A 24,883-nucleotide genomic window follows, 5' to 3' on the forward strand; every position below is an offset into this window, starting at 1 on the left:
TCCCTGAAATTGTCTGTCATTCCTGCCAAGCACAAGGCTGCCCCAACTTGAACTCCTCTATTTTGCATTAAATAAGGGTTATAGGCTCAGTCTGCATTGAAGAGGACAAGCTCTATGTTAATGGCCACCATCACTTCTCCTATTCTGGTGGATGATGGACTGAAGGTATATGCAGTCACAGATCAGTAACAAACTGCTAGTTCAAATCAGATTTGAAGGCTTATGGCGTATGTCGCGTCTCTGAAGGTATATGCAGTCACAGATCAGTGACAAACTGCTAGTCCAAATCAGATTTGAAGGCTCCACTCTCCTCTTGCACCTCAGCCCAACAACTCCCTTCAAGTTCCTCTACCCCCCGAGCGCTTCTGATTTGATCACCTCATCACTGCGAGCTGCTGTGTTAGAGGCTTCACTATTTCTCTCTTTAGCAAGGAGACGTGTGGTGAACCAGTGCTGGCTCGAACTGTAGAGAGTGCCAATTTGTGAGACTCCTTGCGAAGCTCATTGAGGGAAGGAAGATTTCACATGATGGAATCAAGATGAAATTCTGAATCCTATAGGAATGAAGATTTCACATGACCAAATTAGGATGGAATCCTGAATCCTACAGGATGGAAGATTTCACAGAATGGAATCCTAAACGAGATAGGGAAAATTTCTGATCTAATAACACATTAGTTGGTTTAATATCTCCATGGATGACAGGAGGGTCGCATTCTAGATGCAGCACTTCTTGCAAACTTCTGTTCTGCACATGCAGTCATAGACGTCAGGATTGCAGAAGCAACAACCTCTCAGATGTCATGATGGCGAGCCTCAGACTTTGAGGTCTTAACAGTGCTCCAACAACAAGCTCTGAGTAGTCAACTGGTCTTCCATCCACATACACCAGTAGATATATTGGGCGAGATTTACAAGCATCCTTCCGATACAAAGTTAATCAAAGCCTTTGCAACAACATCTCTGTTGGAGATGAATATCAGATTGGATGGGTTGGAATTAGAAGCAAGAGTTAGGTTCCCAGTAATGTCATCAAGAAGTTGAGCTTGATGAAGCACTGCCAAAAGTGATGAGGCTAGTACAGTGGCAATCAAGATGAGGAATTCTATGTTGCAGAAATTTCAAGAGTGCTCCTGTACCATGAGTTTCTTGAATTGAGCCAAGGAAGAATGCAGACACTGTGATAAAGATGCAGGCATGATAGTTGCTTGGCAGGCTCACCAAGTGCAACCACTTCTTTGCAGATGACACACAATGCTGAGCCATCCTCAAGATTGAGTTGTTGTATAAGAATGGAGGGAAGGCACTCCACAGCTGACTTAACTGCTGGGGGAGCTCACCTCCGAGAGTTTTCAATATCAATCTGTTGAAGCAGCTCTTCAAAACCTTGAGCATCCACATAATCCCCTGGATTTCCCACATGATTGTCCACATCAGAACCTTCCATGTGAAATTCTGAGTCATAGTTCTCTAAATCTCTTCGAATCACTTGCAGGCGCCGCTGGAGAGTCTGATGGAGAAAATTTCTGGCACGGGACCTATTGTTCTCAAAGCTGAGCCAATCCTGATTGTTGTTGCTGACCAGAGCACTTAGCTTGACTGATTGACTGATGGCAACCTACTGAAGGCCAGAGAAATTTGAGACTGCAGCTGTTGGTGCTGCTGGTGCTGCTTAATCAGCTGTGGTTGCAACTATTGTAACACAGTTTCTGTTACCTACTGCTGCACCATTTGATAATGATGATGTTGCTGCTGCTGAAGAAAAGCCAATGAGTTTGGGTGGTATTGCTAAGCCACTTGCTTGTGAAGATGTTGAGGTACAGGCATAGAAAGATCCAAATGTCCATCAGATGGCTCCTGCACTATGCTTTGCAATCTCCTGCAGCACTTCATGGCAGTGTCTATGTCTACATTCAGCTATGACTCCAGCTTGCTGGCCAGGGATATCACTCTCCAGTTTGCTGAAAGTATCTTGATGATCGTGGTCACGCGGTTGCCAATTTCAAAAGATCTGGCATACCACTGAATGTATTGGTATGCAATGCTATAGGATGTTAAAGCATTTTATTACAAGATTGGGTTTGAGTAGTTCATCAAGGAAGCTCGAGTAATTGGGTATCTTCTTACCTTTGATTCTACTTGGCATGATTCAGTTCATTGGGTACTTTGAAGCTTGCAACCAACTCAAGCTATATTGGAGTTTGTTTCTTGGTTAGCTCCATTTTGAAGCAACTATTGGAGTTCTCAATGCTTATGGGTTTTGCTTGATCAAGTGGTTGAGAGTATGTAGTAAGGATCAGTTGGGCTATTTGTAGAGAAATTCTTGGATGTATCAAGGATGTATTTGCAGGGTTTGTGCATGTCTAATCAGTGTTCTTACTGATCTTAAGTGCCTTACAACTTTCCCTAGATGAAAGGTAATGATTACGAGGCAAAATAGGGTCATTACAGTGCCAAAACAGGGTGCAGTCCAAACAGGGACAGATTTGGAAAAGTTGCTACAAAAATTAGTAGCATCATTCTAACGACAAAGGAACAACTGGAATGATACTAGACATCATAAGCTTCGAGTGGAGCCATTAAACGTCTCATTTGGATACATATTTCTCAAGTTAGAGCCTATTTTGTTCCAATAGTTCACTAGCAGTTTACTATGGACAGACCTAGAGAATCATTTCCAGAATGGGGTGTAGGTACAAAATAATGCAAACCAGGATTCCTAATTGAAGGTAGACATCGTGGGCTTCGAGTGAAGCTATCAAACACCTCATTCCGATCAGAATTTCTCAAGTTATGGTTAAAACAATGCAACTAGGTACTTGAGACAGGGTGCTGTCTATTGTGGACAGACATAACAAATCATTTCCAGAATGGGGTATTGGAATATTTTAATGTGAACCAAGATTTTTAAATAGTACTAGACATCGTGGGTTTCGAGCAGAGCCATCAAGCACCTCATTTGGATCAGTATTCTTCAAGATATGGCCAAAACAGTGTATAGGGATAATCACAACAACATGGTTACAGTGAACAGTTTGGTCAGAAATGTAAGGGAAATGAAGTTGAAAGTTAAAGAGCTTGTATCCATCATTGATAGGAGCATTGCAGAAGTGTCAAATGTTCAACATGATGCTTATACATATGGTATATCTCATGAAAGAGACAATGGCACTAATGCTTATGGATGTGTTTCCCATGATGCTCCAGTTCATGGATATAGTGACTATGGATCTTATGTTTTTTTTTCTTCAAATGGGCAAAGTCTTAGAAGTTCTTTAGGGCAATATGGATGCCATACCTCATGCCAAGATGATCAAGGTGATCCTTATCCAAATGGTTTTGGTCAAAAACAAGGTGGTTTTGTCTATGGCAGATTTGATCATGAGAGTAATCTTACAAATGCTCATGGCCAGCAGCTTGATGCATTTGGGCAGCAGCAAGGATATTTTGGAGGGACGTATGCATATGAAGATCATGCTTCATCTTTGGAACCTACTCCAAAATACTTTGGACAGCATGCTGATGATCATTCCTATGGGGATGCCTATGTTTATGGGCAGCATTGCAGTGTTAAATGTAGTTGTCCTGAATGCTTCCAGGAGCAATCTTATAGGAATGAATATCATGTATCTTGTTTCCAACAACATCTAGTTGATGATGGGCAGCATGAACCATGTAATGCAGGAATTCATTATGGTCAGTCTATGGATACTAATGCAAGAATATATACAATGCAAACCGAAGAGGTTAACATCATAGAGAAAAATGAAGAAGCTGATGAAGAAGACAACACTCAAGATGAAGATGACAATGAAGAAGATATACAAGAGAATGATCAAATAGAAGACCAAGAGCAGGAATTTCAGAATGCAGATAGTGAAGAAGATGAAGATCAAAATGAAGAAGAGAGTTTAATCGATAATGAAGAACATGAGGATGCAAAGATATGTGATGAGGGTTCACAAGGAGAGTTAGTTGCAGAAATGGATGAGAATGCATATCCATATGATGATGAGCTACCTTGGGATAATCATGTTGATGAGATACATAAAACCACCCTTGGTCATGATTCTTATGATTCCATGGTTGATCTACATCAGCCCATAGTTGATCAAGGACTACAACTACCTGATGGCGTTTCTTCGGATTCTCATGTAGATGATTTTGAATATGGTGCTGATATGTCATATGATTTGAATGCATCATTTCCCTATGATCCAGGCATTCATGATGGCAATCATGAGTTCTTGGGTGGTTTCCCATTTGACCCGGGAGGTATAGATTATCATGCATGATTCTTGGATAGGTACCCATGATTATGACTATTATTTTGAGGGATTTCCTTTTGATCCCGGGGGTACTTGATATCTTTATTTGGAGTATTGCCTACAAGGTAGTAACTCATAAATGCGTGCTACAAATTTAATGATTTTCCTATGGTTACTACATATGGAAAAGTGCATTCCAAAGACAAGGTAGCTTACAGTCCAAAATTTCTGTCATAAAATAAATTGACTTATCTCAGTCAATTTGCAAGATTTATGATTGGGGAAGGTACTATATGATGTCTACTTCATTATGACATCTCATATGCTAAAACCGACATGTACTTCAAAAGTTATGGCCATTCTCCTACAACAGCCCTGTTTGGACAGCAGCCAGTTTTCTCACAGTTTGGCATGCAAAAGGTTTTCTTTTCATGGACAGTGCTTTCTTATCACTTGGAAGATGAATGGGCATGATTACTATCATCGTTAACTTGGATTTAGTCCATTACTTTTTGGTTTTGAGGACAAAACCATCTTCAGGAAGGGATGGTTTGTCATGAAGGAAAAATACAACATTAATATTTGCACCTTGGATTAATTCCAGCCTTTGTAAATTTAGCTTTAGCCTATATGTACATGTGTGAATAGCCCTTAAGTTTGAAAGAGGGTTAGAATAAAAGGGACTAGAGGCCAAAGGCAAGACATCTTTTGATCATTCAATAATCTTGGCTTTACCATTTTCTTGGAGTTAGCTTCTTTCTAGCCTATGAAGCACTCAGCCATGGCCGTCATGTATTCTTGAATCCCCAACCATTAATACATGATGAGGATGTCTTGGTGCAATAGATTTGTTAATTCTTTGTTGTAGTTTAGTTAATTTTTTCAATTTCAGTTAGATTTCATTCCATGGTTGATTGCTTCCATTACATAGTGCCATACATTTCTCAATGTTATCTTAAGCATCTTTACATGTACTAGCCTTCAAGATGTGGGAGATCAATGTCTTTGAAATGCATATAGATTTCCAATGTAAAAACTTACTATTTTTACATATCCAATCTTTGTGGGCCTTCTTTTATTCCTTTGTGGGCTCTTTAGGAAGTTTAGGTCCTACATCTTCACCTATAATGAGGTCCCATAGACATCTCCCCATAAATTTCTTTTTCCATGCGATACAACCACACATTGTAGGTGTCCTTAGTCAACTTATCACCAAGAATTTGAGTAATTTATGTTATTTCTATTATAAAAACAGGTACAATTTCAAAAAAACCAATAACGTGTAATGCCTCAAACTATTATTTAACCATGTGAATAAGTTTGAGCACAACTGCTTAAATTAGAGATAAAAGATACCTTTAAAAATATATATGAACCGAGTTCTAATGATATGGTTATCATACGTGTGTCCAGCTTTTGTCACATACATCCATACATCATGCCCATATATCATACATCAACTATCTAGCAAGAAATATTGAAAACGGGGCACTCAAAACGATGCCCATAGGGCTAAGAAAGCATCAAAGTATGGGTCTAAAAGTGATCATTTTTTCCTAAATTTATGTAATTTTTAATTCAAAAAAAGGTCCAGACAACCTCAATCCATAGTAATTTTTATGATATTTTTTGCCCTTCAAGTTGTCACCCAAAAGTTGCATAGAAACAGTCTTATTGTCCTTGAAAAAGCTAGTTCTGTCCATCACAATATCAATACATATGTGAACCAATTCACAAAAATAACTAGTTACATGAGCTCTAATGTGAAAGAAACTTTCAAAAATAAATAGTTCGATAGGACTCTTGTGTGAACACCCAAGAGAGTAAACCGGTTCAATGCTTTTTCTCAATGTAAAAGTGGATTTTTCTTAGGGGGGAGGGGAGGGGAGGGGGGGACTTAATTAGCATTTAGTCTAAGGCTTTAATTAAAAGCTTAAAGCCAATATTATCAGCATGTAGCCATCAATGATAGGGTGCAAATTCGATATGCCTCATGCATGAATTTATGGGGCAATTAATTCTGCACCGATCATCCTAATCGATTGAGTAGAGAGCTTCAAGCTCTATCATCATAATGAGCAATGATCTTCATAAAAAAAAGTCCTCTCTTTCTCTTATTTGTCATAGACTTCAAGCCCCCCCTACTTCACAAACAAGCATGTTTTTTACAAGCAAGCCCCAAGCTTCAACTACCCCTGAGCTTTCGGCATCCAATCACGAATCGAATTTGTAACCCAAAATTATCAAAGCCTTGCTATCATACATTAATTTGCAACCTTCCATGGCTTCCAAAATGCATTCAATCTAGCAACAATACCCCAAAATCCAAGCTCCAATGGCTCTTCAAATTCATGTATCTGCTTTGGGTGGATTAGACGAGGATTGTACCTGATTTAATGACGAGCCTCAAGCTTTGAATCCAATGTAGATGTTGATTTGTTGTACTTCTCACTCTAATATTTCGTTCCTACACTTTGATACCACTTGAATAGATTCGATTTAGTTGTGCAATGGAAGGGAGATGGCACAAGATATGGAGGCTCAATCCATCTTCTTCATCTTCATTCTTCTCTTTCTTTCATCGTCAATAGCTTACACACCAAGTATCTTACTAAAGTGATAAAATGACCTCAGAATATGCTAGTGTCCATGCAAGAAAACAACTTCGACAGTATTGTGAGTTTCATTGAATGGCTTCTCTCTCCGAGTCGCTCTCTTGGCAATGGTCGAAATTGCTTGGATGATAGCAGGTGTGTTGCAATTCCCTCACACATGATTTTTTCACGGTGTTTCAATGGATGATTTTGCAATTTCCCATTTGAGTGGCTTTTGTAATGACAACTTGGTGCCAATCCACAAGGTGCATTAGTTTTTACATGTTTCACACATTATTTTAACAATTTGGTTGTTCATCCTTTCAATTGTTTTGTTGAAGTTATGTTCACAGCTTTTGCCTATTTCTTTTGTTTTGGTAGTTACTATTTCTGGAGGTATTCTTAAGAGATACCATTTCTATGATTTTGCTCTTGTAGTGTAAGTGCCTTTATAGTGCTAGAAAAAGGGTCCATAGCTGCAAAACAAAGCAAAGTGGGAGGACAACAAGCACATCCTTTTAACTTGAAGTGTCCAAGACTTGTCAATGCAATTACAAGTTATCCTACTACTTGCAATATTTATAAGATTGATGCAAATTGGAATGATTGTTTCTTTGTGTTAGAAATGCCCATAAGTACTTGGCCAATAATATTACATGGCTACATAATATTGCACAAGAAATGAAGAGTACACATCTTGCCATTCATAGTGTCATTAATGAGTCACATGTGGAGCTAAAAGAGGTGCAATGGAGGCTATGTATGGAACATGGCACTTGGTGGATAGTGTTGCTAAGCAAATTCGGCCTTCTTTTGGAGCAACAGATAGTCGAAGCAATTTTGACTACAAGGAGACTTGCAATATGTTTTTTTCCATATTTGCAGAACAAGTGTTGTTAATGCACAAAGAGTTGTCATCTCTAAGGATGTCTATCATAATGTTCGAGGGTTTATTGACACAAATGGGCCGAGGTCTCCATTCCACTTGAACCATAATATAGGCTTCCTCAAACGTACTTCTTTAATTTATCTTATATTATGCTTACTACTGAAATCATGAATTTATATATTTTTGATTTGTGTGACTTCATTGGTACATTCTACATGCGTAAAGTATGTCCTTCAACATTGAAATGTCCTCTATTTACCATCAAGTCTTTCTTTCTTTAGTTATTGATTTCAAGAAGTGCTTTCGTGATGAACGTTGAGATGGTTCATGTATTTTTCCTTGAAAATGTATTAGTTATGTGCATTTCCTGAATGTGGCTTAAAATTGCTTTCGATAACATTGAGGTTTTAATGCATACAAGTAAATGGATGATTCTTACTTTCTTAAATTAAAAGTTCTCATGCTTTCTTCTACATTCCTTAACGTGTTCAATATCCTTCCTTCTTCAATTGCTACTTTATATGTCTATCCCCACCCATGCATAGTATCCCACTTCAAAAACCCAACTGTGCTTGCATGAGTAGTTCATTTCAATGTTGAAAGATCCAATTATGCACAAAAGCCTTGCTCATGTTTTGGAATGATTGTCTACCCTACCATACTTGGACTCTTCCACTCTAGCTTTTGTTGAGATCCAATATGGGGGATATGTCCAATGCTTTTATGTGATGGCCCCTTTGGAATCCTTTATAATTAAAAAAAAACTAATTCTTTGTGTATCCCTCAATATTGGAAGCATCATGAATTTTTGGATTTTTCATGTTTAATTGGGTGCATCAAATTACATTGACGTTATTGTGACCAATGGAATAGAGATTCGCTCATCTGCATCTAATTTAGGTGATTGGAGCTAGATTGTATATTGAATTTCAAATTGTTTTTTTGGGGAGGCTTTTATTGATGAGTGACTTAAGTGTCGTTTGCAAGTGAAAGAAAGTTCTATGCTAGCAACCATTTGTGCAAAAGAAACATTCAAGCTTTGCCATTGCACAATGTCACAGATACTCCCTTGCTATCTAGTAAAGCTAATTTGCAAAAGAGAAAACTTTTTTAGATCAATTTTATTGCTTTGTATGTTTGGTATAAGACTTGATGCTCCCAATTTGATTATGGCTGTAATATTCTAGCACAGATTATGATTCTTATTATTCCACTCCATCTATGTTGCCTAGTAAAGATATCATCGATTCTTATGCAGTGTGTTCTTTCATGTGTTTTGAAAAAGTGTTTGCAATGTTTTCTTTCATATATGTTTGGTGTTATCAGTGTGAACATTTTGCTTTGTCATCCTTTGAAAGTTGTAAAAATGCTTAGAGCACATTCAAATATTACGATATTTTATTGGCTTATATTACTTATGATGTGTGTAGTGCATTATGGGGTTCTTTCTTTTTGTATAAAAAGGGAAGTAACCACGTTGTGGGATAATGCAGTTGCTTCTCATTGCTCCCAAGAATGTGACATTGTCGTGAACCACATGAAGCACGAGTAGCAGGCATCGCCTAGTTTTCCTTGTTGGGATTCTAGGGATACATACAACATAGGATTGTCTCAAGTGACATGTTTGGTATATTATTCAACAAGAGATAACTAGCGCTCTGCGCGTGCACTTGTGCAAGCCCTACCCAAGGAGCAACATGGAAGCGAGGAAGGCTAGATATCGTGCTTGGTGCCAGGAGTTAGGACGAGGTAAAAAGGTGTTTGTTTCAGCATCGCTCTTAGGTGCACGTGTCCAGTGTTTTATCCATGGAAATTTAATTAATTAATCAATTGATCAATTAATTAATTAATCAATTAATTATTATTCACCACATCTATGTTGGGCCTAAGAATGATTCGTTGCATGTAAGGCCATACAAGACTCGAGAGGCACAGCGAGCGAGAGAGAGAGAGAGAGAGACTGTGCGCGCGCGCGCGCTCGTCTGTGTGGCCTCTGTCTGGATGAGGCGCGGTTTCGGCTTCATGGCATCAGAGGAGGACGTGAAATCGGAGGTGCTTGGCGTTCTCGGGGCAGCTCCAGTCCTTCCTCGTCTCGTGGTCTTCGACCTCGACTACACCCTCTGGCCATTCTACTGGTAGGTCTTTTGCTTATCAGCCAAAGCTCGTCTGCTCTTTCTTGATAACAGGGTGGCCGATTTGTCTGTGACAATTCCTTCAGTCTTCATTCGTTTCTCTCCAGCGAATGCCGTTCCAAGAGCGACAGCCCTCGTCTCTATCCTCACTCAAGGGCCATCCTCAATGCCCTTAGAGAGAAGGAGGTCAAGATGGCGATCGCTTCCAGGACCCCCACGCCTGACATAGCCTGCGCTTTCCTCAACAAGCTTGGCCTCACTTCTTTCTTTGTACACATGGTAAGTGGAGACCTCTCCCTGTGAAGTTTCTTCGAGCTTTTCCAAATTCAAAGCGTATTCTACGTGCCAATGTATGGAGGCCCGAATAACATCCACTTGCAGCTTGAATATTACGTACAGTGTCGTGCCCTTGCGGGTGTGGTGCAGTCACTCCTATCTTCCGATATAGATGGTGTGTGAACACTTCGTCCATGTGCCTAAGTTCTTTTCACTCGGTTATCCTTGTGAAATTACATGGGTTGTAGCATCACGACTCACTAACTCAAGAATCCTTCTAACGTTTCGGATCAATGACCCTTTATGGAATCTCAGAGGGAAGCATTACATACGTTGGTACATAAAGCAATAGAAAAACTTTGAAATTTGTAATCAATCTTGCCTCAAGTGTGCGGGATATGCCAATAATCTTTACATCACCAACCCAAGGCTCTAACACAATAAGCCAAAGCATGGTAGGAAGTGAATCCTTTGATGATATTTCTTAGTGTAAAGCAAGGTCTTGCATAAAGGTAATTAGAGATCCCTACTAAAGCTTAAGCTAAAGGATTTCCTATTCTTGATTGGATTAGGCCCATATGTTTGCTCAATCTCGGCCCTTGGAGGTAATCCTCAATTCCTAATTGGTTCAGGGCTTGCCTAAAGGTAACTATAGATTCTCTTTGGTAAGTTTTTGCATCCTAAAACTTACAAGACATCTATATTTTTGATTGAGTCTTGCCTAATGACTTTGTGTCTACTAAAGCTTTACCTACCCTACATGTTACATCTTTGGTTGTCCATAATAAGTGTTAGGAGATATATTAGTTCATGGTTGATTCCGCGCATGTGACTTAGTGGGCTAGGGCATCATGATATAATATTTTCATGATTATTTAGGCATTTTATTTGGTCATTTATGATGTGGTTTTGGCATTTTTCATCTAGGCGGTTAGCATTTAACGTTGGCCGATGTGTTATATTCTTTGGCATTATTTTGCCCTAAATTAGGCGCTCCTCCATAGTTATTATCATTCATCTGTCATCTACAGGTTCTAGGTGGAGAGAGGAGCGGATGCTAGTGCCGTCACATTCAGTGACTCACATTGGTTCTGTACTGTCTCATGTCTTGGTATATGGATTCCATTTCTTGAGCCGTCTATGAGTTCTTTTCTTTTGCAGTGTTCTTCTATTTTCTTTGTCTTGTGTTCATCAATCTATTTCAGCATATGTATACACTTCCATTGGTGCATCCACTTTTGACATGCTATCAGACTGTAGGATCTATGCTGCTATTGATGTTGTTATGCTGGTTATAAGTTTGGTTTCCCTCTTCTGGTTAGGCGACCTGCTATTGCTTGTTATCTAGGCTGTTTGTGGTCCATTGCAGCATGCGTTTTGTGTGTGGTTCATTGCAGCACGCGTTTTGTGTCCAAGGCCCTACGTTTAGCTTGTAACAACTTCTTGCTTTGTAATCGTCAATTTGCTACATTTATTGCTCAATTCAGCTTGCATTTGGGCTTTCTAGCCTTGACTATTGAACATGTTATTTTTGCTGTTTTTGGCATCTTTTGGATATATTTTCAACTTCTCACAGTAGTCACCCTTCTTTTTTGATGAGCTTTTGGTTTCTATTGCGTGTAAACTCTCATTTTGTGTAGTCTTTGTTATTGATTTGGCTATATTCTCTCTTTCTCTACCTTCTATTCTCTATCTTCTCTTTCTATCCTCTCGAGATGGCTCCTCTATGTACTCCTACTGATGATAAGTCACATGGCCTTGGCTATTTAACTTGAAGTGCTATTATGAAAGCTTGGTTTGTGTAGAAGTGGTTATGGTATATTGCTCGTGGAGCTATTCCGCTTCCTTAGCGTCCTTTTCTAGTTTGAGACGATTTTGATGAGGACAACCATAAGGAAAGCTGCGCTTACATGGGACACGAATGATGTACATTCCTATTTTGCTCTTCTTTAATGTATTTCTAAAGAAGTTCTACCAGTGGTTACCTCATGCAACCCATCTTCAAAAGTATGGCTGAAGCTTTAGATATTGTACGAGGCATCTTTCACCATATGTGTAGTGACACTTTATGGATAGTTCTAATAGATGAAGTTTGAGTTGAAAGATACTATTAAGTTCAAACTTCAGTTGTTGGAGCTGGCCATAGAGAGTAACGGCCTGCATGGTGGAAGGAGTCTCGTACATCAATTGTAACTTCAATCATACGTTTGAAGCCGTCGTACAAGAGGTGACCGCTGGTAGGACTTCTTTGGAAATACATCGAAGTAAGGCTGAATAAGCACGGGCATCATCTGAATCCCATGTAAGCACTGCCTCCTCATGGTTGTCTTCATCGAAATCAGATGGAACTAGAAGCGGTTATGGTACGTGGTTAATGGAGCTATGACACGTCCTCGACGTGCAGGTTCATGATGATTTGGTACTTGACAGAGAGCGGGATTGGCTCCTAGTTTGGTACTCACATGAAGGGACACTTTGGTAGACTGGCCAAAGACCGGGAATCCATGGTCACATTGTTAGTAGGATTGTCAGCTCATGTGTGAGTTTGTGTGTACTAGATGGCTGGGCACATTTGTTAGGATTTTAGGCATTTTTATTGTGGGCATTTCGTGTGGTTTTTGGCATTTTATGCTAGTCGGCCAGCATTAAGTGCTGGCCAACCAGTTGCTGGTTATGGCCTATTTTGGGCTTCTTCTTCCCCTTAATCATATGGTCATCACCATTCTTCAGGTGGACTTTCTTTGGAGAGAGGAGTTGGTGCCAGTGTCCATGCAACGAGTGACTCATTGTTGTATGTGATTGTCTTGTGTTTGGTATATGGATTTCGTTTACCGAGCACATCTCTAAGTTCTTTTCTTGTATAGTGTTCTTTTGTTTTCTCTCTTCTATCTTGTGTTTAGGAGTTTATTTCAACACTCGTCTATGCTTCCATTGCTACACCGCTTTTGACATGTCACATGGTATCAGATTGCAAGATCTAGGTACTTGCTGTGTGGTTTTTTGCTAATTACACTCTTGCTGATTTGGCGACTGCTGCCTACTGCCATCATCCTGTCTACTTCTCCTCCTCTCCAGACAACTCCTTTGTGCACTTGCTGTGATGAAAGCTTGGTTTGTGTAGAAGCGGATTTGGTACATTGTATACGGAGCCGTTCCTTGGCCTCAACGTCCTTTTCCTCATTTTTGAAGGTTTTTGACGAGGACAATCATGAGGAAGCTGTGCTTATGTGGGATTTGGATGATGCAGTGCGTATTTTGTAGCATTGCTTCGATGTATGTCTAAAGAAGTTCTATTGGTGGTTACCTCTTGTAGGACATCTTGAGAAATATGGTCAAAGCTTCAAATGTTGTACGAGGCACCCTCCACCATGTGTGTAGTGGGACTTTATGGACAGCTTCAACAAATGAAGTTTGAGTTGAAGGATATTATTAAGTCATTTTCACTTTGTGTTACATAGGTATAGGACTAACTTCAATACATGTAGTTTATTCTTCCGGAGGCACATCTAGTAGGAAGGGTACTCTACAAGCTTTCCCCAGAGTTTGATGGAGTAGCGAATGCTTTGTAGGTGCAAATATAATCTACCTTTGTGAGCTTTACACATATGTCCTTAATGCTGCTTGAGCATGAGGTTTCTTTGCGTTTATGGGTGAGGCTTTTGTCTCATTATGGAGGTTTCAATGGGCCTTTATAGCTTTAGGGAGGGGTGACAAGAAGAAGAAGTTGAAGGCCCAGTGCTATCATTGTGGTAAGAAGGGATATTGCAGAAGGATTGCAAGGAGTTGGCAGCCTCATAGAACAAGAAGAAGCGGGATGTAGATTCCTTAGTTAAGTCATTCTCTTTCTGAGACTTCGATTCCGATCCTTTGGCCATGGGCTCCTCCTCCTCAGTCATATAGTATCAGCTCTAGCTAGTTTGTTGAGCAGGAGCACTTCTTTGTATTTAAGGTTTTTTTGAAGTAATATAATTAACCACACTTTATTTGCAAAAAAAAAAGAGTGCTAGATGATGATTCTTAGCCATCAAGTGGTTGTTTGCAACATTGGTTTTTGTTGTTGATCCTTATGTTTTGTTGATTTGCATGTGTTTTAATCTAATTTGTTGTTATTTTTCTTAGGACAATTGGCATTTTGCTTCTATAGTTGTTGATTTTGCTATTATGTAATCATTTTTACTTTCCTTTTTGCAAATCTTATCCGTGTTTTTAGTTGATTTTACTTTTTCAACTTGATTTGGACATATTTAGAGAACGATCATATGTGTTGGTTGTCATGCTTCTGCCATTGCATTGTCTTTACATTTTTCTCTGTCCGTCTTTTGAAATGTACTGCTTGAATTGTTGAATTTGTGGTATTGGGTTGTGTTTTTGCAAGTGCATGCCTCTCAAACCTCTTGCCTTCTTTCATTTTCGTTGCACTTCGTCTCAATGGCTCCTCCATGTTGCTTTACTGATGACAAGTGCAAGGAACCCAATTATCTTACTTGGAGTATTGTCATGAAAGCTTGATTTGTGTAGAAGCACCAAAGGTATGTTGTTTCAAGAGCTAGCTCATGTCCCCAAATGCCCTCTTTTATATTGGGACGAAGATGACTATGATGAAGAATATATATTCGTGCATACTTTGCTTTTATTCGATGCATCTCTAAAGTAGTTCTTTTAGCAGTTACGTCCTACAAGATGCCTTTAGAAGTGTGGGAGAAGTTACAACTTATGTATAAACGAGGCTTTGTCAACCATGTGAGCTATGACCCTTTAAGGTTTACTTTAAACTATTAGGTTGGAGGCGACTGGTATGATTCCAACTGAAGGTGGGGAATCCATGGTCATGAATGCCTTTGTAGGGCATCAATTTCATGTATTGAGATATGGCTATTTCTACTCTTTGTGGTGAGGGGTGGGTATGATCCACATCGACATTAGTGTCTTTTTGAAGCACCTTGGTGGTGGCTTGATCGCCCAATGCTTGGGTATCCATGGTCCCATTTGATAGTCATTGTTGTGTGTACTATGAAGAGTCATTATCATTGTATAGTGTAATTAGACACCTATGATCTGAGAGAGGGTGTTCACAAAGCACTGAGAGAGGGTGTTCACAAAGCACATGTCCTGGGTGTCTACGAGTTTGTACATGAATATGCATTGCTACTTTATGCGAGAGTCATTTTAGGTCGATTAACTTGATTTTTGGTGCTTGTTTATGGTTAGTGACTAGTCATTTTATGTGGTATTATTTTAGTCTATTTATTAGTAGTCTCTAATCCTTAGTCACCTATTGATTCAAGCATTCATTAGATACACATCCTTTAGCATGAATCCTTGGAGAGAGGGAGATTGGTGCAGACTATCAATCTCACAGTTTGTGCTATTTTATTGTTCTTGAGCCTTGGTATATGGATTCTATTTCTTGAGTATATTCTTTGAGTTCTTGAGTTCTTGTAGTTCATTGTAGTTTATGTTGGAGCTATATATAGCTCACCCTATCTAGACTAGGTCTCGCCTATATATATGTAGATTGTGATCAATATGAAATAGTCTTTGGAAGTGTACATGGTGTGTCTCCTCTCTCTCTCGCGCCTTTACATATCTTTTTTCTCTACATCTCAACATTTGATATCATGCTGAAATGTAGAGAGAGAAGATATATAGAGATGCGATAAAGAGAGAAGAGACACACCATGTACACTCACAAAGACTACATCATATTGATCACAATATATATATATATATATGTGAGATCTAGCCTAGATAGGGTGAGCTATATATAGCTCCAACACTACTATTGTACTGTAACTTATATATAGCTTCAAACAGTGTGATCACCTTTGGTCCTTTAGTGGGTGCACAATTTAATACATGATTCGCACATTGAAGGCCGTCTAGCCAAAAGTTATGAGGCAGCCCCTTGCTTTTCAGCACACAATGAGCCATCTCCATCAGTGTCCAAATTTTCCTTTCAGCAATTCCATTTTGTTGAGGTATCATCTTATAGTAGCTTGATGCGTAATGCCATTGTCAAGCAAATATATCTCAAAAGCACGAGACATGTACTCCCCCCCTCCATCTATGCGAAGCGACTGCATTTTCAAGCTAGTTTTAGCCTCAAACTTTGCAATAAGATGTTTAAAATGCATAAATACATCAGATTTTGCTTTCAGCCCTTACACCTATATATATCGAGAGTAGTCATTAATAAAGGTGACAATATAAATATGATCCCCCAAGTGCACGTGTCCTCATGGGACCACAAATATCTGAGTGAGTAAGCTGCATTTTCTGGACAGCACTCACTACACCATTCTTCTTGAAAGAAAACTTGTGCATTTTGCCCAAAAAACATCCCTCGCATGCATGAGGAGATGGGGTCTCCTATGGAGGCAATGTATCTACCATCTGACACCTCTAAAGGGTTATCAGACTACCAAAGCTCATTTGTCCATAGCAGGCATGCCACAACTCCGCATTTTGCATTGTGGGTGAAAGACTATGTTTTAGCAATATTAAATGCAGAATCAGCCATGGAAGAATCAAAACAACATGTAAAAAAGACATAGTCCTCCTCCACAAAGTAAACCAAGATATGACTCAAGAAGAGAGTTTAGTGTGATGTTTACCGATTTTGTATCTTGGATGACCTCATTAACATCGAGTAGCTACTCACGCAAATCTTGTATGTGTGTGAGGTGATCTGTTATACTATCACCCTTATCCATGTTTACATTAGCTAGCTCTTTGTGGAGATAGGATATCCTTGTTTCATTGCATGTTGCAAACATGCGCTCAAGTACATCCTAAGCAGGCTTTGAGGTCCTACAAGGTCGAATGTGCGGAATAATAGCCCTTGTAAGTTTTCACTGATAAGGCAATCAAAGATAGTGCATGTGCATCCTTCAAGTCCCACCTTTGCACATCCTTCGTAGGAGGGGAAGGAGGGGCAACAGTAGCAGCAACATGTCCTTCAGCATTACATTGAGGTGTTGGAGGTGCAAGACTTCTTGGTCATTGCAGATTACTAGTGACATAGTCCCACAAGTCCTTCATCATTAGAAGGTTGTGCACCATGAAGCTCCACAACGGGTAGTTTGTGCCATCAAGGTTGTTCTCTTGAGTAAGGACACCAAGGATGTTGGTTTGATTATTATGCCCTTGATGTGCCATATTGTCAATGATGCATAAAAATTAGCAGCCAAATGCTTCAATGTTGAAGTATAGAATGTACTCTTTCAAGTATCAAAAATCCTCACGGGATTAGGATCAAAGTACCAAATTGTCATAAATCTTGCCAAATGTGTCCAATGTCATACAAATCAGCATTTAGCTTGCAAATGATAGCAATGCATTGTTGTACCACACTTGCCTTGAAATGTGTGTCCTAAAATGTAGTTTACTGCAATTTAATGCCAAGTCTCATCAAATTTTACTTTATTTTCCTAAACTTTGTTGCTAAATTTGACTGCCACAGCAAATTAATGTTGCTGTACCATTTGTCATCTACCTTGAAATGCATGTTGGGAAAAAGCTCTAAATTTCTTAGCAAAATTTCAAAGAAATTGAAGAAATTTATATCATATAGTCCGAATTTCTAGAGAAATGTTGCCTTGGGATCCATGACGACAGTAACTAGTAGTTGTAATGCACCTCATAATGTGTGCGGGAGCTAAAAATTGAAATGTTTCAAATCTCTCGTACCAATGTTGAAGAACTTGTGTAATGTTGGTAATTTTAGTGGAGATTTACGCGTGGTAACTTGAATCAGGCATAAGCCTCAAATTTCCTCAAAGAAATTTCGAGAAAGTTTAAAAATTGGAAAAGTCGACAAAAAATCCCCAAATTTCTTTGCATGGAGTATGAGAAATTGGAAATTTTTTCAAAATTGGGTATGAGATGAGCAAGATGAATGAGAAATTGAAATTTTTTTTGAAAACCCCAAAATTTGAAAAATTAGGGTTTTTGCATTTTTTCTCAGATCTGCAGAAAATGGCAGGTAGGGCTAAGAAAATGGTGAGCAAGGTTGAGAAAATGGCAAGTAGGGCTAAGAAAATGATGAGCAAGGCTGAGAAAATGGCAAATAGGGCTTAGAATATCACAAGTAAAGCTGAGAGAGGCTATGTGTGTGGGGTTGTGTATGGGATTGCGTGCAGGTTGAAAATGGTTGTAGCAACTCCTCTTAAATAGCAACCTCTCTTCCAAAATAGTAGCTCTTCTCTCCAAAACACTAGCTTCTCTTTCTTTGTCGGCTCAGTAGACTTCGCATGGGTGGCACCGACTAAGCGGTGGGGAGATAAAACCCGTGTGTCTAGCGTTGATACTAAATGTTGAAGATGGAGGAAGAGAGAGTGTGAACACAAGACTGTGAGCAAGAGTGACACTCAAAAGATGTAAGTGCTAGAATAATATAATGAAAGTACGATAGGTCTTAAGTAAGTTAGACCTATCCATAACTCAGTTAGAGTTAATTTATCTCTAAAACTAACTCTGGAAGTAGTGACACAACTTTTTAATGTAGTTGTGTTCACACTACAAACCATTTAACCAAACAATTGGGCACTGTCCATAGAATTGGCCAATTCTAACAATGGAGAAGAGTCCTTGTATGTCAAAGTGTGTTGAAACCTACAAAGAATAAACTTATGAATGATTTGCTAAGTGTGGAGGTTGGCTATAAATAGCCAAAATTAGCCAAAATTGGCTGATCTACTCTTGAAGGCCATGAATTTATTGGCTGGATGCACAACATGAATAAAACAATCAAGAAAAATATTGTTGCCATCGTAAATGTTGGGTGCCACATCTTGGCCAATGTGAACGCTGTCCAGAGCCATTGTAAAAAGAAATGCACACTCTCATAGAGTGTAAATACCCCAAACAATGTAGTATACTCAATAGTTATAATATTTGTTTGTTTTTAAGACTTAATATTTGAGAAATGGAGAGAAGAAATACTTTAAGCTGAATACAACAATTTATAGCCATGGAAATGTAAAAGTAATGGAGACAAGATTGAGGATTGAAGACGGGTAACAATCCCCTTTTTTGAAATGAATTTATTCTTGCTCAATTAGGATGAGCTCAGTTACAATTAAATAGAGAGTGAGGAGAAATAGTCCTCACTCTCATAAGATCATGAAAAGATATATACACACATGCATCACTAACTATGCAATAAAAACAAGAGATCTCTTTACAAGATGTGAGAGGTTTGTTGTCCTATGAAACAATAGTGAAAGAAGACAGAATTTGTGGATATTTGATGGTGGAGTGGAGTATGACGATGTAGATGGATAGGGCTGACTTTAGGCTATCTTTAGTTGTTGTACAAGATTTTAAAGCCAAGAAAATTGATGTAGAATGAAGAAAAACGAATTGTCTTTATAGGGGAAAGGGGAGAGCTAGTGCAAAAAGAAAAAGTGGAGTAGCACAAGATAAGCATCCACAGCCACATATCATGAGGTGTAAGAAGTGGTAGGACACTTGGAAGCTTGTGTGACAAGTGTCCTAATGCTCTCTCTTCTCTATGACCTTTCTTTTTGGGGCGAGTATTGTCAAGAATAGAAACAATTAAATTTAGCGAGTCTTGCCAGACCGCAAAACTTACTATTTTTAGAATATCAACTCTATTTTTAGAGACTACCATTTTTAGACAAATTTGAAGCTCCTAAAATTTAGGGATCTCCTAAAATTCAGGGATTTTCTAAAATTTAGGGACCCCCTAATATGGATGTCATGTGAAAGCTCTTTAGGAGTACATTACAAAAACAATGTTGAAATCTTTATATGAGTTTTCGATACAAAGATAGTTGCAGTTTAAACTTTTAGTCTACACATGCACAAAGTACAAATATTTCATAATCACAAAGATACTTGGATTTTAAAATTTTAGTCTACATATGCAAAACAGGGAAAAGGGGGGGCACCACTTTTTTCAGTGCCTCCCAAATTCACATTTTTAATCATTTTTTTACTATATTTCGGGTTTATCATGACCTATGACCACTCATAAAAAACAGTCGACTCTAATGCATGTTCCTTTATATCTAGCTAACAAAGGAAACAAATTTAATAAACAATTAAATTTACAAAATTATAAAAGGATATAAATTCTTTTTCTCTTGTGTTATAATATTGTGTTTCGAGCTTCCTGAAATGAAAAGATTTTGGTACTAGAATGTGGTTTGGGTGGATAGGGTTTTCCCAATTTTGTAACGACTGGCTTATTCCACCTCATTGTGTATTGATTTTGCATGTTTTTTTTGCTCTTCACCCTCTTTCTTAGTTAATCACTCTCCTTAGCTGATGTTTGCTTTCCCCCTTTCACATCTATTGCTGTCTATAGCCGTGAAACCCTACATTTCTTATCCTTCAACTACCCAATCCTTTTCTTTCTTATCTACACTATTTACAGTTGTTTTACCTCAGATTTGCAGCTGTTTTTTACTGTTTTCAGTGAGCAATCTCTCTCCTCTCTTTGTCCTTTGTTGTTCACACTAGTTTGAGCTAGGTTCTCCACTTTTGCTACTGGTTTCTTCTATTTTCAGCAAGGTACAACCATGGTGAAGGACACATTTTGGAGCCATACATGTATCATTAGCAATTATGGAGCTTGTGGTGGCTCAAAAGTAGTGGAAATGCAACTATTGCCATGTCATACACACGTGGAGCGTTACATGAGTAAAGGATCATTTTGCTTGTGTTAGTGGTAAGGATATTGATAATTGCCTTGATGTGTCTAATGATGTGTTTGCTGGTTTAGAGCATCGGAGGTGGCAATGCCTTGTGGTCAATGTTGAAAATGAGGATGATACTCTATGACAAAGTGCACATTCTATGGTTCCATTTTCTACAGTAGGTAATAGTGCCCCAAATAGGGGTAGTGTGCGTATAGATGTTGGTGCTTTGGCTGGTACCAAGATCTCTATGGATGTATATGCAGAGATAACTTAGTATAGCAACCAAAAACATAAAAAATGTTTAGGTACAAAATGTTAGAAATGTATTTTGTAAGTTCCTTTCAAGAGGGTAAAATAAGTAACACGGGTTTTTAAATATAGGGATTTTAATAATTTTGACTAGGGAAAGAGGTCCTAAACCTCTATGGAACTCTCTCTCAAACAAAGAATGGCCAATTGAGCTTGAGTGATAATAGTCAATTGAGAATAATACGTTACATTATGATTCATGTATATCATACAAAGAAAATTGAAATAAATATGTAAATAGTCTATCTATAATATCGATTGAGCCAAGTTGCAACATCATGATTCTCATTTCGAAACAAACTGACAAAATGTCAAAATTGAGAGAATGAATCATAATATATCATAAATAACTCATAAATAAGACTAAAGTCGTATAATAATCAACTCTCAAGAAAAGAATAGATACTAGATTGACAAAGTCCAATAACAAGACAAAATCACAAAAAAGTTATCCATAAGCTTGAGCACTCATGAGTCATTACACATCATCATCACCAAGCTTAACATTGTTGAATAGTTTTTGTCAAAAAAACCATGCTTTGGGTTCCAATATTTGTTACTCTCAGAAACATTTCTTACTTTAAGAAACTCTGTGTAAGTTTGAAACTGAAAGAAACGCGTTTCTTAGCTGCGATGCAACTTAGGCAAGTGGAGATGTATCTATTGAGGGTCTAGATGCTTCATGGACTCCTTTGCCATATCCTAAGGGTGGATAGGGTGGTAGTATATACCATTGGGACAATAAGGGGGTTGTTGGAAAGGGCAAATATTACATTAGTCTTTTAATCTATAGGCATATCATGGTTGTCATTTTGAAGATTGGCATAGGAAATATAGTATAGGTTATTACTGACCATGACAATAATTATGTGCCTATGGGTGCTTTGTTAGAGAGAGAGAGCTCTCTAAGAGCATGTGGACTTTTTGTGCGTCATATTATTTTGATCTACTCATGAAGGAGATAACTATTTTAAGAGACATAATCATGGTAAAATTGTCACAAAGAGACTTAGATTGCATGCTATATTTAGGGTAAACAGTGATTTGAAACTTTTGAAGCCATTAGTTACATGTTTTGCTTATATGTTTACTATTGTGGAGAGGTTGTTAGAGTCTATTAGGATCTTATGAGGACGGTTGTCTCTAGAGAGTGGATTGTATGGGATGTAAGGCATTAGCCAAAAGCTTTGATATTTGTCAAAAATGTCATGGATAAGGCTTGTCGGGAGAATGCAACTATGTAAGTGAGACTCTGATTTATACAATGTTGAGGATAATTGACCTGGAGGATAGCACTCTAGACCTCTTGTACAAGTATATGGATAAGATTGGAGAGGTGTTAGACAAAAACATATTTTTTTTCTTGAGATAAGTAAGTGTATCAGTGGCTATTTATTTTAATCTCTCATTTTTAATCATATATATGATTTTTTATGGTTCATAATTTATATCAATATGTGGTTTGATTTTCATAAATGCTATAGGATGTAGGACATTCGTGTGGTGTGGAATAAGAGATGTGATTGGTTCCATAAACCAATCCATGCTGTTGCACATTGTTTGTATCTTCTTTGGCGTAGCGAGGATCAATATATAAGTAAGGAAATTGAAGGAGGACTGTAAGATTAGCTTTATAAGTGGGCTGATAGAGATGTTTCTATCGTTATGTGACTTGAGGATGATCTCCTCAAGTTTTGTAATCATATTTTTTAATTTATATATTCCACTATAGAGTTACGCGAGACACAGTTTCAATCTGTATCTTAGTGGAAAAAAATGATAATTGTGCTTTGACTTTGGTAAGTAAACAATGAACATCAATAAATATGTTGAATTTCTTTTTGGTCTTTGTTTTAGGGTTTGAATTTAGCTAATAATTCTTGAAACCTAAATTTTAATTCTAATTTTTAATTGTATTGAAATTTGACAGAAAATGGTGGCTATCTGTATGCTTTTACACGATTATGGTAGTGGTCTTACTGAGAGAAATTGAACCATACGTGCTTTGTTTTACACTAAAAAGAGAAATAAGATGAAGACTGTCTAGCTTGAGAGATTGGTTTTTTGTCATTGTAACTTGCACTTGATTAAGAATTCAAGTTATACACTTGAGTCAAAGTATGTAAATGCAGACAAGATTGATATAGAGAAGACAAAGGACATTTTTTACTATTTGAGAGGAGATAGATATCTATAATATGCTTTATGAGGAGATGTCTATACTTGTGCATGGGACACGGTCTAGCCGTGCATATCCTAGAGCTAGAGGAGCTCGACTTCGATGTGCAGTTACTTCTATGTCTATGTCTCTAGTGGTGGATGATAATCATGATGATCTCTCCTCTTTTTGTAGTAGTACTAGTGCTTCTACTAGTATCCTTGAGGAGAACGAGATAGAAGACATACCTTTGAATGATACTCATTAGATGGTAGATCATGATTCATAGACTTGTACTTTATAGACTTCTTAGTTGATCATGTTCATGGTTCATTGATATTTGAATGAGATATTGTGATCACTTGACATTGACACACGATATATCTCGAACAATGGGAATGTTTTTCACATTGTTTATATTAATATTCTCTATATTTATCTACTTTGGCTCAAGTGTATAATTTGAATTCTTAATAAAGTACAAGTTACAATGACAAAAAAACAATTTATCAAGCTAGGTAGTTTTTATTTTGTTTCTCTTTTTAGTGTGAAACAAAGTCCATATGGTCTAATTTCTCTTAGCAAGACTACTATCACAATCTTGTGAGAGAATATAGATAGCCATCATTTTTTGCCAAATTCCAATAGAGTTAGAAATTAGAATTAAAATTTAGGATTTAAGAAGTATTAGCTAAATTCAAACCCTAAAACAAAGAATAAGAAGAAATTCAACATACTTATTTATGTTCATTGTTTACTTACTAAAGTTAGAGCACAATTAAAATACTTCTCGTACCAAGGCAAATGTTGAAGCTGTCTCACATAACTCTACAGTGGGGAGTACAAATAAAAGAGTGTGATTACGAAGCTTGGGGAGATCATACTCAAGTTTCATAATGATCGGAACATCTCTATCAACCCACTTATTAAAGTAATCTTGCAGTCCCCCTTCAAGCCCTTTACTTGTATACTGATCCTTGCTATGCAAAAGGAGATACAAGTGTTGGGAATAAAGAGTCCTCGCGCCTTTTATATGTGCTCGGGTGTGAACACACCCTTAGCACACTTGTACATTCATATATATATATCTCCAAAAACCTAAAGAAGTACACTCGTCATTGTATCCACAAATCGTGTTCACTCTTCTCACTACTCTACGTTTTCTCTCTTACTCTCTGCTGCAAGCAATGTGTGTCGATCCTCATGCGTTAAAGCTCAATAAATTGGTATCAAAGTGGCAAGGAGTGCACGCTTCTCGAGACGAAGCAGATGACAGGTGTTGCAAGAGTCCCAGGTGGGTTCGACGAGTAGTAGTCAACAGGTGCAGGAGAGTCGTAGGCAAGCTCGTGTGTAGGAGAGGCAATCGACAAGTGCAAAAGAGGCAGTCGATTGGTTCAGGCTGCCGACGAGACGGCAGTTGACGATACGCAACTAGCGTGGCGACTGCACGGCGAGTAAGTCAACGAGCTGATGACATTGCTCCAGTCGGACGGAGCAGGCCACAACTGCGTTGACGAACGAGTAGGAGCTACACGACGGGCGTCTGCGTCATGCGACTTCACGAGCGCCGATGGCGAGACCACGGTGCGC

General features: G+C 38.3%; 1 protein-coding gene across 2 annotated transcripts in view; it reads left to right on the plus strand.

Annotated features, from left to right (window-relative positions):
• Nucleotides 1-9,661: 9,661 nt before the first annotated feature.
• The window catches only part of LOC148013792 (Haloacid dehalogenase-like hydrolase (HAD) superfamily protein), a 39,963-nt gene continuing 24,741 nt past the window's right edge, over nucleotides 9,662-24,883 (plus strand). Inside the window, exons 1-2 of one of the 2 annotated variants that reach the window (XM_087667834.1) lie at nucleotides 9,662-9,886; nucleotides 9,970-10,162. In XM_087667834.1, coding sequence (XP_087523960.1) covers nucleotides 9,753-9,886; nucleotides 9,970-10,162 — 327 coding nt within the window. In that variant the 5' untranslated portion in view covers nucleotides 9,662-9,752. The remainder of the gene's footprint in view (nucleotides 9,887-9,969; nucleotides 10,163-24,883) is intronic. The other variant, XM_087667836.1, reaches the window with a different exon arrangement.

This window comes from Lygodium microphyllum, chromosome 26 (assembly GCF_053477565.2).
Source record: "Lygodium microphyllum isolate KBCC chromosome 26, Lygodium_microphyllum_v1.1.10, whole genome shotgun sequence".
NCBI classification, from domain to species: domain Eukaryota; kingdom Viridiplantae; phylum Streptophyta; class Polypodiopsida; order Schizaeales; family Lygodiaceae; genus Lygodium; species Lygodium microphyllum.